Source organism: Salvelinus sp. IW2-2015, unplaced genomic scaffold (genome assembly GCF_002910315.2).
Source record: "Salvelinus sp. IW2-2015 unplaced genomic scaffold, ASM291031v2 Un_scaffold988, whole genome shotgun sequence".
Classification (NCBI taxonomy): Eukaryota; Metazoa; Chordata; class Actinopteri; order Salmoniformes; family Salmonidae; genus Salvelinus; species Salvelinus sp. IW2-2015.
In genome coordinates, this window is record NW_019942674.1 from 133,939 (window position 1) to 146,224 (window position 12,286).

The 12,286-nt window shown below is 44.3% G+C and overlaps 1 protein-coding gene across 1 annotated transcript; it reads right to left on the reverse strand.

Moving 5' to 3' along the window:
* Nucleotides 1-9,958: 9,958 nt before the first annotated feature.
* LOC139024090 (keratin, type I cytoskeletal 9-like) lies at nt 9,959-10,681 on the reverse strand. The gene has a single exon (XM_070438511.1). It carries the CDS (start codon nt 10,679-10,681, stop codon nt 9,959-9,961), a length of 723 nt encoding a protein of 240 aa, XP_070294612.1.
* Between the last annotated feature and the right edge of the window lie 1,605 nt (nt 10,682-12,286).

A 12,286-nucleotide genomic window follows, 5' to 3' on the forward strand; every position in this document is an offset into this window, starting at 1 on the left:
ATACAGCAGGATACAGCAGGATACAGCAGGATACAGCAGGATACAGCAGGATACAGCAGGATACAGCAGGATACAGCAGGATACAGCAGCTGCGTTCAGAATAACCAATATCTCCTAAAAAAGTACACTATATTTACAAATGTATGTGGACACTGCTTCAATTTAGTGGATTTGGCTATTTCAGCCACACCCGTTGCTGACAGGTGTATAAAATCGAGCACACAGACATGCAATCTCCACAGACAAACATTGGCAGTAGAATGGCCTTACTGAAGAGCTCAGTGACTTTCAACGTGGCACCATCATAGGATACCACCTTTCCAACAAGTCAGTTTGTCAAATTTCTGCCCTGCTGGAGCTGCCCCGGTCAACTGTAGGTGCTGTTATAGACCACTTTCTGAGTTTACAAACAACACGTTGGTGGCAGAACAATTTACATGTTGCTTATGAGTGCATTTCACACTACTTTTGAATGTCCTGCTTAATGTCCTGCTTAATATAAGTAGAAGTAATAAAGAAGTAAATCTAGTCGATGTTGAATGAGCCCAGATGGCGATGGCTTTCTTACTGCCGCTAAGAGTCGTGACATCTGTGCGTGACATCTGTGCATCGTGTACTGGAAAAGGGTCTATTGTGAAGTGGCAACGTCTAGGTACAACAATGGCTCAGCAGCGAAGTGGTAGGCCACACAAGCTCACAGAACGGGACCATCGAGTGCTGAGAGCATGTCAAAATTGTCGGTCCTTGGTTGCAACACTAACAACCGAGTTCCAAACTTCCTCTGGAAGCACAAAAACTGTTCGTCGGGAGCTTCATGAAATGGGTTTCAATGGCCGAGCAGCTGCACACAAGCCTAAGATCACGATGTGCAATGCCAAGCGTCGGCTGGAGTGGTGTAAAGCTCGCCGCCATTGGACTCTGGAGCAGTGGAAACGCATTCTCTGGAGTGATGAATCATGCTTCACCATCTGGCAGTCTGACGGACAAATCTGGGTTCGGCGGATGCCAGGAGAATGCTACCTGCTCAAATGCATAGTGCCTACTGTAAAGTTTGGTGGAGGAGGAATAATGGTCTGGRGCTGTTTTTCGGCCTATAGGACCCATAGTTCCAGTAAAGTGAAATATTAACGCTACAGCATACAATGACATTCTAGATGATTCTGTGTTTCCAACTTTGCGGCAACAGTTTGGGGAAGGCCCTTTTCTCTTTCAGCATAACAATTTCCCCGTGCACAAAGCGAGGTCCATACAGAAATGGTTTGTCCGGATCGGTGTGGAAGAACTTGACTGGCCTGCACAGAGCCCTGACCTCAACCCCATCGAACACCTTTGGGATGAATTGGACCGCGAGCCAGGCCTAATCGCCCAACATCAGTGCATGACCTCACTAATGGTCTTGAGGCAGAATGGAAGCAAGTCCCCTCAGCAATGTTCCAACATCTAGTGGAAAGCCTTCCCAGAAGAGTGGAGGTTGTTATAGCAGCAATGTTCCAACATCTAGTGGAAAAGCCTTCCCAGAAGAGTGGAGGTTGTTAATAGCGCCAATGTTCCAACATCTAGTGGAAAGGCCTTCCCAGAAGAGTGGGAGGTTGTTATAGCAGCAATGTTTCCAACATCTAGTGGAAAGCCTTCCCCAGAAGAGTGGAGGCTGTTATAGGCAGCAATGTTCCAAATCTAGTGGAAAAGCTTCCCAGAAGAGTGGAGAGGCGTTATAGCAGCAATGTTCCAACATCTAAGTGGAAAGCCCTTCCCAGAAGAGTGGAGGCTTGTTATAGCAGCAAGGGGGACCAACTCCATATTAATGCCCCATGAATTTTGGAATGAGATGTTGGACGAGGAGGTGTCCAATACCTTTGGTCATGTAGTGTATCATACTGAATGGGTAAAGAATGGCCTGCATGTTTTAGTTATGTTGTTCCATGATAAAAAGCTATAGCCTATGTTACATGACAAATGCAGGTGGATTATCGTGTCATTACTAGCAGGTGGATTATCAAGTGGTCAATTACTAGCAGGTGTATATCATGGTGTTACTAGCAGGTGGGATTATCATGTCATTTACTAGCAGGTGGATTATCATGTCCATTACTAGCAGGTTGGATTATCGTGTCATTACTAGCAGGTTGGATTATCATGTCATTAACTAGCAGGTGGATTATCATGTCATTTACTAGCAGGTGTGATTATCATGTTTATTACTTAGCGGTGGATTATCATGTATTACTAGCAGGTGGATTATCATGTCATTACTAGCAGGTGGGATTATCGTGTCATTACTAGGCAGGTGGATTATGCATGAAGCGTTTATCGTGTCATTAACACGTGGATTTCATGTTATTACTAGCAGGTGGGTTACATGTTATTACTAGCAGGTGGATTAATCATGTTATTACTAGCAGGTGGATTATCATGTTATTACAAACAGGTGGATTATCATGTCATTACTAGCAGAGGCGGATTATCATGTCATTACTAGCAGGTTGGATTATCGTGTTCATTACTAGCAGGTGGATTTATCATGTTATTACTAGCAGGTGGAATTAATCATGTTAATTATTAGCTAGGTGGATTATCAAGTTATTACTAGCAGGTGGATTATCATGTTAATACTAGCAGGTTGGATTACATGTTAATTACTAGACTGGTGGATTATCAGTGTTATACTAGGCAGGTGGAATTATCATTTTCCAATTACAAGCAGGTGTGAATTTATCATGTTACTTACTATGCAGGTGGATGTATATGTGTATTATCTAGGCCCTATCGAATGATTAAGGCTATTGTATATCATTTTTCATTGAGAATGATGAATGATGAGATCTATTATCTGTGGTACCCTTTTGTTTGATGTTTTTACATAACTCAATATTAACTTGCGACTGTTTTATTGTATAAGAAGGCTATTTTTGCGTTGTTCACGTGCAGAATAAACCGTAAAGACGAACAGACATAATCCAAATGTGTCTCTTGCGCGACAACCAATCACATGTTGTAAGTAAAGCCAGTGAGCCCGGGGCCGCAAATCTGTGTCTCAATGATAAAACTAAATATAACATCCTATTGTTTGTGACACACCTGGACGACATATCAAGCCTATTCAAGTGACACACAGAGAGATAACCGCACCTCTATCCTCTCTCAAAAAATTGACCCTCTGATCAAAGAAATAGACAACTAATATAACACATATTTTGGAATATATGGTTACATTTCAGACACTGAAATATTAAAGAATGGCAATAGCAGTGTATATGATTAATTGTGTAATCCTATTTAACTGTCATAGTGTGCAAGAGATATTACTAACTGTCAGCCTTTTCACCTGCTGCTGGCTTGACAGGGATAAAATGTTTCTGAAGGAAACACACTTGCCTGGCTGGGCTTGACAGGGATTAAAAAATGTTCTGGAAGGGAAACCACACCCTGCTGCTGGGCTTGATCAGGGAATTAAAATGTTCTGAAAGGAAACACCACTTGCTGCTGGGCTGTTGACGAGGGATAAAAGTTCTGAAGGAAACAGCACCTGCTGCTGGAGCTTGACAGGGGATGTAAAATGTTCTGAAGGAAACACACTCTGCTGCTGGGCTTGACAGGGATTTAAAATGTTCTGAAGGAAACACACCTGCTGCTGGGCCTTGAACAGGGATTTAAATGTTTTCTGAGGAAACCACACTTGCTGCTGGCTTGAGCAGGGATTAAAATGTCTGAAGAAACATCACCGTGCTGCTGGGGACTTGACAGGGGACTTAAAGTTCTGAAGAGAAACACCACTGTTCTGAGCTGGGCTTGACAGGGATTTAGTAAACTTGGTTTCTGAAGGAAACACACTCCTGCTGCTGGGCTTGACCCAGGGATTAAAATGTTCTGGAAGGAAACAGACACCCGTGGCTGCTTGCGGCTTGACAGGGATTAAAAGTGTGTGCTGAGAAACAACACCTGCTGTGCTGATGGGTAGTGTTGACAGGGATTGGAAAATGTTGCTGAAGAGAAACATGCACCTGCTGCTGGGCTTGACAGGGATTAAATAGTTCTGAAGGAGAACATAGCGAGTACACTGCTTCGGCTTGAGGATTCATTTTAAGGAAAGGGGTTGAGTGTTAGAATGTTCTGAAAGGAAACACCCTGCTGCTGGGGCCTTGACAGGGATTTAAAATTGTGAAGACCCCTCTGGGTCGAACGGGTGAAAGTCGACGAACACCTGCTGCTGGGGCTTGACAGGGATTAAAATGTTCTGAAGGAAACATCACCTGCGGCTGGGCTTGACAGGGAATTAAATATTGTTTCTGCGGAAACAAGACGGCTGCCTGGCTGGGTTTGACAGGGATTAAAATGTTCTGACAGGAAACACACCTGCTGCTGCGGTCGCGTTGGACGAGGGATTAAAAGTATGTTTCTGAAGGTGAAACATCAACCTGCTGCTGGTGCTGACAGGGATTAATAAAATGTTTCTGAAAGGAAACACCACCCTGCTCGGCTGGGCTTGACAGGAAGTTAAGATGTTCTGAAAGGAAACAAGACACCTGTGCTGGGCTTGACAGGGTTTAAAAATGTTCTGAAGTGAAAAACAACCTGCTGCTGGGCTTGACAAGGGATAAAAGTTCTTTGAGGAAACACGTCGTGCTGCTGGGTCTTGACACAGGGAGTTAAAATGTTCTGAAAGGAACACACCTGCTGCCTGGGCTTGACAGGGGATAAAATGTTCTGAAGGAAACACTCTGCTGCTGGTCTTGGACAAGGGATTAAAATGTTCTGAAAGGAGAACACACCTGCCTGCTGGGCCTTGACAGGGATTTATAAATGTTCTGAAGGAACACAACCTGCTTGCTGGGTTGAAACAGGGATTAAAAATGTTCTGAAGGAAACACACCTGCTGCTCGGCGGACTGACAGGGATTAAAATGTGTTCTGAAGGAACACTGCTGTGGGCCTTGACAGGGATTAAAATGTTCTGAAGGAAACAACCTGCTGCTGGGGCTTGACAGGGATTAAAATGTTCTGAAGGAAACACCGCTGCTGCTGGGTTGGACAGGGATTTAAAATGTTTGAAGGAAACACACGCTGCTGCTGGGCTTGACAGGGATTAAAATGTTCTTGAAGGAAACACACCTGCTTGTGGGTTGACAGGTAAGTCGAACCACCTGCTGCTGGGTGCTGGTTAAAATGCTAGCACCGCTGTGGGTGACAGATAAAACTGTTCTGAAGGAAACACTTACGACGGCTTCAATCACGGCCCACAAGTCGTCATAATTTTTGACAGAAACCCACAAAAAGTGGAAAAGAAATTAGGTCTAAGGTTTAGAAATACTCAAATACATAATAGTATATTAGCATATACAGTGGGGAGAAACAAGTATTTGATACACTGGCCGATTTTTGCAGTTTTCCTATTACAAAGCATGTAGATGGTCTGTAATTGTGTATCAAGGTACAACTTCAACTGTGAGAGACGTAATTCTAAAACAAAAAATCTCAGAAAATCAACATGTATGAGTTTTTAAGTCTAATTAATTTGCATTTTATTGCATGACATAAGTATCTTGATTCACTTAACCAACGAGAAGACATTTCCGGCTCTACAGACCTTGTTCGTTTTTCTTTTAAGCAAGCCCTCCTGTTTCTCCACTGCATTACCTGTATTAACTGCACCTGTTTTGAACTCGTTACCTGTATAAAAAGACACCTGTCCACACACTCAATCAAACAGACTCAAACTCTCCACAATGGGCCAAGACCAGAGAGCTGTGTAGGGACATCAAGGATAAAATTGTAGACCTGCACAGGCTGGATGGGCTACAGGACAATAGGGAAGCAGCTTGGTGAGAAGGCAACAACTGGTTGGCGCAATTATTAGAAATGGAAGAAGTTCAAGATGATGGTCAATTCACACCTCGCTCTGGGGCTCATGCAAGATCTCACCTCGTGGGCATTCAATGATCATGAAAGGAAGGTCGAGGGATCAGCCCAGAACTACACGGCAGGACCTGGTCAATGACCTGAAGAGAGCTGGGACCCACAGTCCTCAAAGAAAACCATTAGTAAACCACTACGACCGTCAATGGATTAAAATCCTGCAGCGCACGCCAAGGTCCCCCTGCTCAAGCCAGCGCATGTCCAGGCCCGTCTGAAGTTTGCCAAATGACCATCTGGATTGATCCAGAGGAGGAATGGGAGAAAGGTCATGTGGTCTGATGAAGACAAAAAATAGAGGCTTTTTTGGTCCTAAACTCCACTCGCGGTGTTTTGGAGGAAGAAAGAAGGATGAGTACAACCCCAAGAACACCATCCCAACCGTGAAGCCATGGAGATGGAAACATCATTCTTTGGGGATGCTTTTTCTGCAAAGGGGACAGGAGACGACTACAACCGTATTGAGGGGAGGATGGATGGGGCCATGTATCGCAAGATCTTGGCAACAGCCTCCTTCCCTCAAGTAAGAGCATTGAAGATGGGTCGTGCTGGGTCTTCCAGCATGACAACGACCCAAAACACACCAGCCCAGGGCAACTAAGGAGTGGCTCCGTAAGAAGCATCTCAAGGTCCTGGAGTGGCCTAGCCAGTCTCCAGACTGAACCCAACAAGAAATCTTTGGAGAAGCTGAAAGTCCCGTATTGCCCAGCGCAGCCCCGAAACCTGAAGGATCTGGAGAAGGTCTGTATGGAGGAGTGGGGCCAAAATCCCTGCTGCAGTGTGTGAAACCTGGTAAAGAACTACAGGAAACGTATGATCTCTGTAATTGCAAACAAAGGTTTCTGTACCAAATATTAAGTCTGCTTTTCTGATGTATCAAATACTTATGTCATGCAATAAAATGCAAATTTAATTTACTTAAATCATACAATTGGTGTTTCTGGATTTTTGTTTTAGAATTACGTCTCTCACAGTTGAAGTGTACCTATGATAAAAATTACAGACCTCTACATGCTTTGTAGTAGGACAACCTGAAAAATCGGCAGTGGTATCAAATACTTGTTCTCCCCACTGTAGTTGTGTATTTCAATACAGGGGGATTGTTATTGTCTCGGACATTTCTCAAATCGAAAAACAACCTGTTTAAGCAAATAGTTTTAATTTAGGACAGCACTCTAATTCAAAGAGTATGTTCATTTAATCTAGCCAGGATGTCGGTCTTGAACATTTAATCATAAATAATTAACATTAATTCCAACAATATTCAATTGTGTATCATCCTATATAAAAAGGAATTGGCATACCTGGGACACAGATAGCTAATAGATAGCTTAACCACTCTAACAGAACTAGGAGCATGTAGGGCTATAGGTCTTCCTGTTTAGTCTTCCATCGCTTGCCCCATTCATTTTAATAGGGTCAATGGACTTTGAATAATTTCATGCCATGCCCCAGGACCTTCCCGGGTTTCAAGGTGAATGGTAACCACAACCACTAATCTTTTTACTGTCAAACGACTGTGGGTGAGTTCTTCCTGGTCGGCCTTGGGACAAGACATCTGAAGCCGGTTTTAAAAACAATTTTCACAAGCCTGTTTATTTTGATTGAATTTACATTCAGGAACCTGGTACACATCCTGGTCTATTAGATCAATAAGAATAAAGGATGAGTTTAAATATGATAAATTAAGGTTAGGGTCCATATAAACGATGGGTTAAATATAGAAAAGGGGAGAGGGCTTAATATGAGAAAAGGGAGAGGGTTTAAATATGAGAAAAGGGAGAAGTCAATAGAGAAGGGGAGAGGGTTAAATATAAGAAAAGGGTATAGGTTAAATATGAGAAAGGGAGAGGGTTAAATATGGAGAAGGGGAGAGGGTTAAAATATGAGAAAAGGGGAGAGGGAATATGAAGAAAAGGGGTTAGGATTATATTGAAAGGAGGTAAATTGGAAGGGGAGAGGGTTAAATATGAGAAAAGGGGAGAGGGTTAATATGAGACAAGGGGAGAGGGTTAAATATGAGAAAAGGGGAGAGGTTAAATATGAGAAAAGGGGTTAGGGTTAAATATGAGGAAAAGGGGAGAGGGTTAAATATGAGAAAAGGGGAGAGGGTAATATGAGAAAGGGAGAGGTTAAATATGAGAAGGGAAGGGTTAAATATAGAAAAGGGTGAGGGTTAAATATGAGAAAAGGGGAGGGGTAAATATGAGAAAAGGGAGAGGTTAAATATGAGAAAAGGGGGAGGTTAAATATGAGAAAAGGGGAGAGGGTTAAATATGAGAAAAAGGGGAGAGGGTTAAATATGAGAAAAGGGGAGAGGGTTAAATATGAGAAAAGGGGAGAGGGTTAAATATGAGAGGATCAGGTTAGGGTTAAATATGAGAAAGGATCAGGTTAGGTTTAAATTAGAAAGTCAGGTTAGGTTTAAATATGAGAAAGGATCAGGTTAGGTTAAATATGAGAAAAGGATCAGAGGTTTAAATGAGAAAGGATCAGGTTAGGTTTAAATGAGAAAGGATCAGGTTAGGTTTAAATGAGAAAGGTAGGTTAGTTTAAAGAGAAAGGATCAGGTTAGGTTTAAATGAGAAAGGATCAGGTTAGGTTTAATTAGAAAGGATCAGGTTACGTTTAAATATGAGAAAGGATCAGGTTAGGTTAAATGAGAAAGGATCAGGTTAGGTTTAAATTAGAAAGGCTCAGGTTAGGTTTAAATGATAAAGGATCAGGTTAGGTTAAAATATGAAAAAGGATCAGGTTAGGTTTAAATATGAAGATAGGATCAGGTTAGGTTTAAATATGAGAAAAGGCTCAGGTTAGGTTTAAATGATAAAGGATCAGGTTAGTTTAAATTAGAAAGGATCAGGTTAGGTTTAAAGTAGAAAGGATCAGGTTAGGTTTAAATATGAAGAAAGGATCAGGTTAGGTTTAAATATGAGAAAGGATCAGGTTAGGTTTAAATATGAGAAAGGATCAGGTTAGGGTTAGGGTTAGGGTTGTGGCAGTCATGAAATTGTGTCAGCGAGTTATTGTCATGTAAAAGTGTGGCGGTTTAATTAGGCTAAATGATTGAAGTTTCCCTGCATTAAAGTTCCCGGCACTAGGAGCACCACCTCTGGATGAGCCTTTTGTTGTTGCTTATGACCTTATACAGCTCATTAAGTGCAGTCTTAGTGCCAGCATCATTTGTGGTGGTAAATAGACAGCTATAAAATATAGATGAAAACTTTCTTGGTAAATAGTGTGGTCTACAGCTTATCATGAGGTACTCTACCTCAGTTGAGCAAAACCTCGATACTTCCTTAATATTAGATTGTGTGCACCAGCTGCTGTTGACAAATAGACACTGACCTCCAACCCTTATTACCGGAGGCAGCGGTTCTGTCTTACCGGAGGCAGCTGTTCTGTCTTACCGGAGCAGCTGTTCTGTCTTACCGGGGCAGCTGTTCTGTCTTACCGGAGGCAGCTGTTCTGTCTTACCGGAGGCAGCTGTTCTGTCTTACCAGCGGAGGCAGCTGTTTCTGTCTTACCGGAGCAGCTGTTCTGTCTTACCGGAGGCAGCTGTTCTGTCTTACCGGAGGCAGCTGTTCTGTGTTACCGATACACAGAAAATCAAGTCAACTGTATATTATTAATGTTGTTGTTCAGCCCCGACTCTGTGAAACATAAGATATTACCGTTTTAAATGTCTGTTAGTAGGATAGTCTCGAACGGAGCTCATCGAGTTAATTCTCCAGTGATTGTACGTTTGCCAGTAGGATGGATGGTAAAGGTGGATTATCCACTCGCCGACAAATTCTTAACAAGCACCCAGATCTGTGCACCCTGTATCGGCGTCTCCTCTTTGTGCGAATGACGGGGATTTGGGCGGATCCGGGAGGAGCCTAAATCTTTCACCCCCATTTGTTAAAGAATAATCTTCCTCCAGTCCGACATGAGTGATCGCTGTTCTGATGCCCAGAAGTTATTTTCGGTCATAAGAAACGGTGGCAGAAACATTATATACAAAACACGTTACAAACAATGCAAAATAACACACAGAATAGCACAGTTGGTTAGGAGCCTGTGAAACGGCAGCCATCCCCTCTGGCGCCCCCCTCTGGCGGCCCCCCTCTGCCCCCCCCTCTGGCGCCCCCCTCTGGCCCCTCCTCTGGCGCCCCCCCTCTGACGCCCCCCTCTGGCGCCCCCCTCTGGCGCCCCCCTCTGATGGCCCCCCTGGCGCCCCCTCTGTGGCGCCCCCCTCTGGCGCCCCCCTCTGACGGCCCCCTCTGACGGCCCCCCTGGCGCCCCGCTTGTGGCCCCCCCCCGGCGCCCCCTCTCTGGCGCCCCCTGTGGCGCCCCCCCCTGGCGGCCCCCCCTGGCGCCCCCCTCTGGCGCCCCCTCTGACGGCCCCCCTGGCGCCCCCCTGTGGCGCCCCCCTCTGGGCGCCCCCTCTGACGGCCCCCTCTGACGGCCCCCCCTGGCGCCCCCTGTGGCGCCCCCCCCGGCGCCCCCCTCTGGCGCCCCCTGTGGCGCCCCCCTGGCGGCCCCCCCTGGCGCCCCCTCTTGACGGCCCCTCTGGCGGCCCCTCTGGCGCCCCCTCTGGCGGCCCCCTCTGGCGCCCCCCTCTGGCGCCCCTCTGGCGCCCCCTCTGGCGGCCCTCTGGCGCCCCCCTCTGGCGCCCCCCTCTGGCGCCCCCCTGGCGCCCCCCTCTGGCGCCCCCCCTGGCGCCCCCCTCTGGCGCCCCCCCCTGGCGCCCCCTCTGGCGCCCCCCTCTGGCGCCCCCCCTGTGTCGCCATTCTCCAACAACATGATGCACGCCTTTGGAAACACGTACATTTAAAAAGTTGAATAAATAAAGGCATTATACACCGTCACAATACATCCGCTATTTATTTTAGTCAAGTCCAAAGAAACATAATATGAAGAAAATGTATTTCATAAGAACAGAGAATTGAAGTTGGCCTACTGTATGTTATCTGGCTATGCTCCTTGCTATAGGCTGTAGGCTTGTTCATTTATCAGACTAGATACTGTATGTTATCTGGCTATGCTCCTTGCCATAGGCTGTAGGCTTGTTCATTTATCAGACTAGATATGCTTATGTCCTGTGCCAACATTTGATATTATATGATTTTATATTAAGAAGAATATAATTGAACTGAATGAAATAGAAAGGATATTTTTCCCATTTCGGAGCGAGTGCACATATGTAGTGTCTATGTTGAGAGTAAAAGTCATCATTTTGAAACAGGTCCTATATGTAAGATTTAGAGTTAATTGGCAACTTTAGTTGTGAATGATACAAACCTTAGAATGTCTTAGAAATCCAAACATATACGGGCTGCATGGTGGGGGACAGTCGCAAAAAAAGCATATGCTCTGTTCCTTAACTTAGGCTGCACATATCATACTTTCACCCATCACACTATTCTCAATTGAATCTTGTCTTTATGTAAAAAATGTTTTTATTTAGAATGGCCCATTATCAAATAGGGCAGGAACAGCGGAGGGGGAAACAATACATCTGTGTGGACTCAAATATCAAATGGAAGCCGCGCTTTCCGCCGGTCTACTTTGGTTTTATAGCAGAGCTGTGCTTAATATGAGCAGCTGAGAAATAAATATACAAACGTTTATTTCACTCCATATCACTGTTAGAGGAGCTTCTCTCGCTGTGGGACAAGTGAAATTCTGCCCCCTGGTCCTGGCAGCTACCCAGTGCTTAATTTGGGAAACCAAGAGAAATCTATTCGGGAACATCAACAGTAACATGTTTTTCACCAAGAAACATATTTCACTAAACTGCTGACAGCCCCTCTGCACGCCCAAGAAAGGAAAAAGGGGAGAGAGGAAGAGATGGAAACGCATGATATTCTGTATAGCAAAGGTAATATTCCAAACAATTAGTTATGAAAATATAAAAAAATGCCCTATTACTAGGCCATTCAAAATACAAGTCCACTATAATTGTAGGATAACTGTAAGCAGCCCTGCACAATCAATGAACCAACAGTATCACCTACTGTCGGGCTGTACTTTATCTCCCAAATGTTGGAGTGAATTGGGAGCATAGACAGTGTGCGGGCCTTCCTGTTCTTTACAGGTCATCTTTATTAGCCCAACACCTACATTTTTAATGATGTGCGTATGTCCTTTTCTACCAACATAATTAGAACAGTAAAAATATATATTTTTGTCATACCTGTGGTATATTGTCTGAAATACAATCATTTTAAGGCAGTCCACAACCAGGAGCCAATCTACCCTGTTTATAATATCTAACGTAGGCTATCTAATATAGATATTCTGATCATTAGTTGATTATTTGAATCCGCTGTGTAGTGGAGTCTCCTCAGAGTAGGAAAGGTAGGACCATCCTCAGTAAATTTCATAAATATAAT

What these genes read in the sequence shown, in the direction of transcription:
- LOC139024090 (XM_070438511.1), bottom strand. Translation starts at nt 10,681, where the DNA reads ATGGCGACACAGGGGGGGCGCCAGAGGGGGGCGCCAGAGGGGGCGCCA.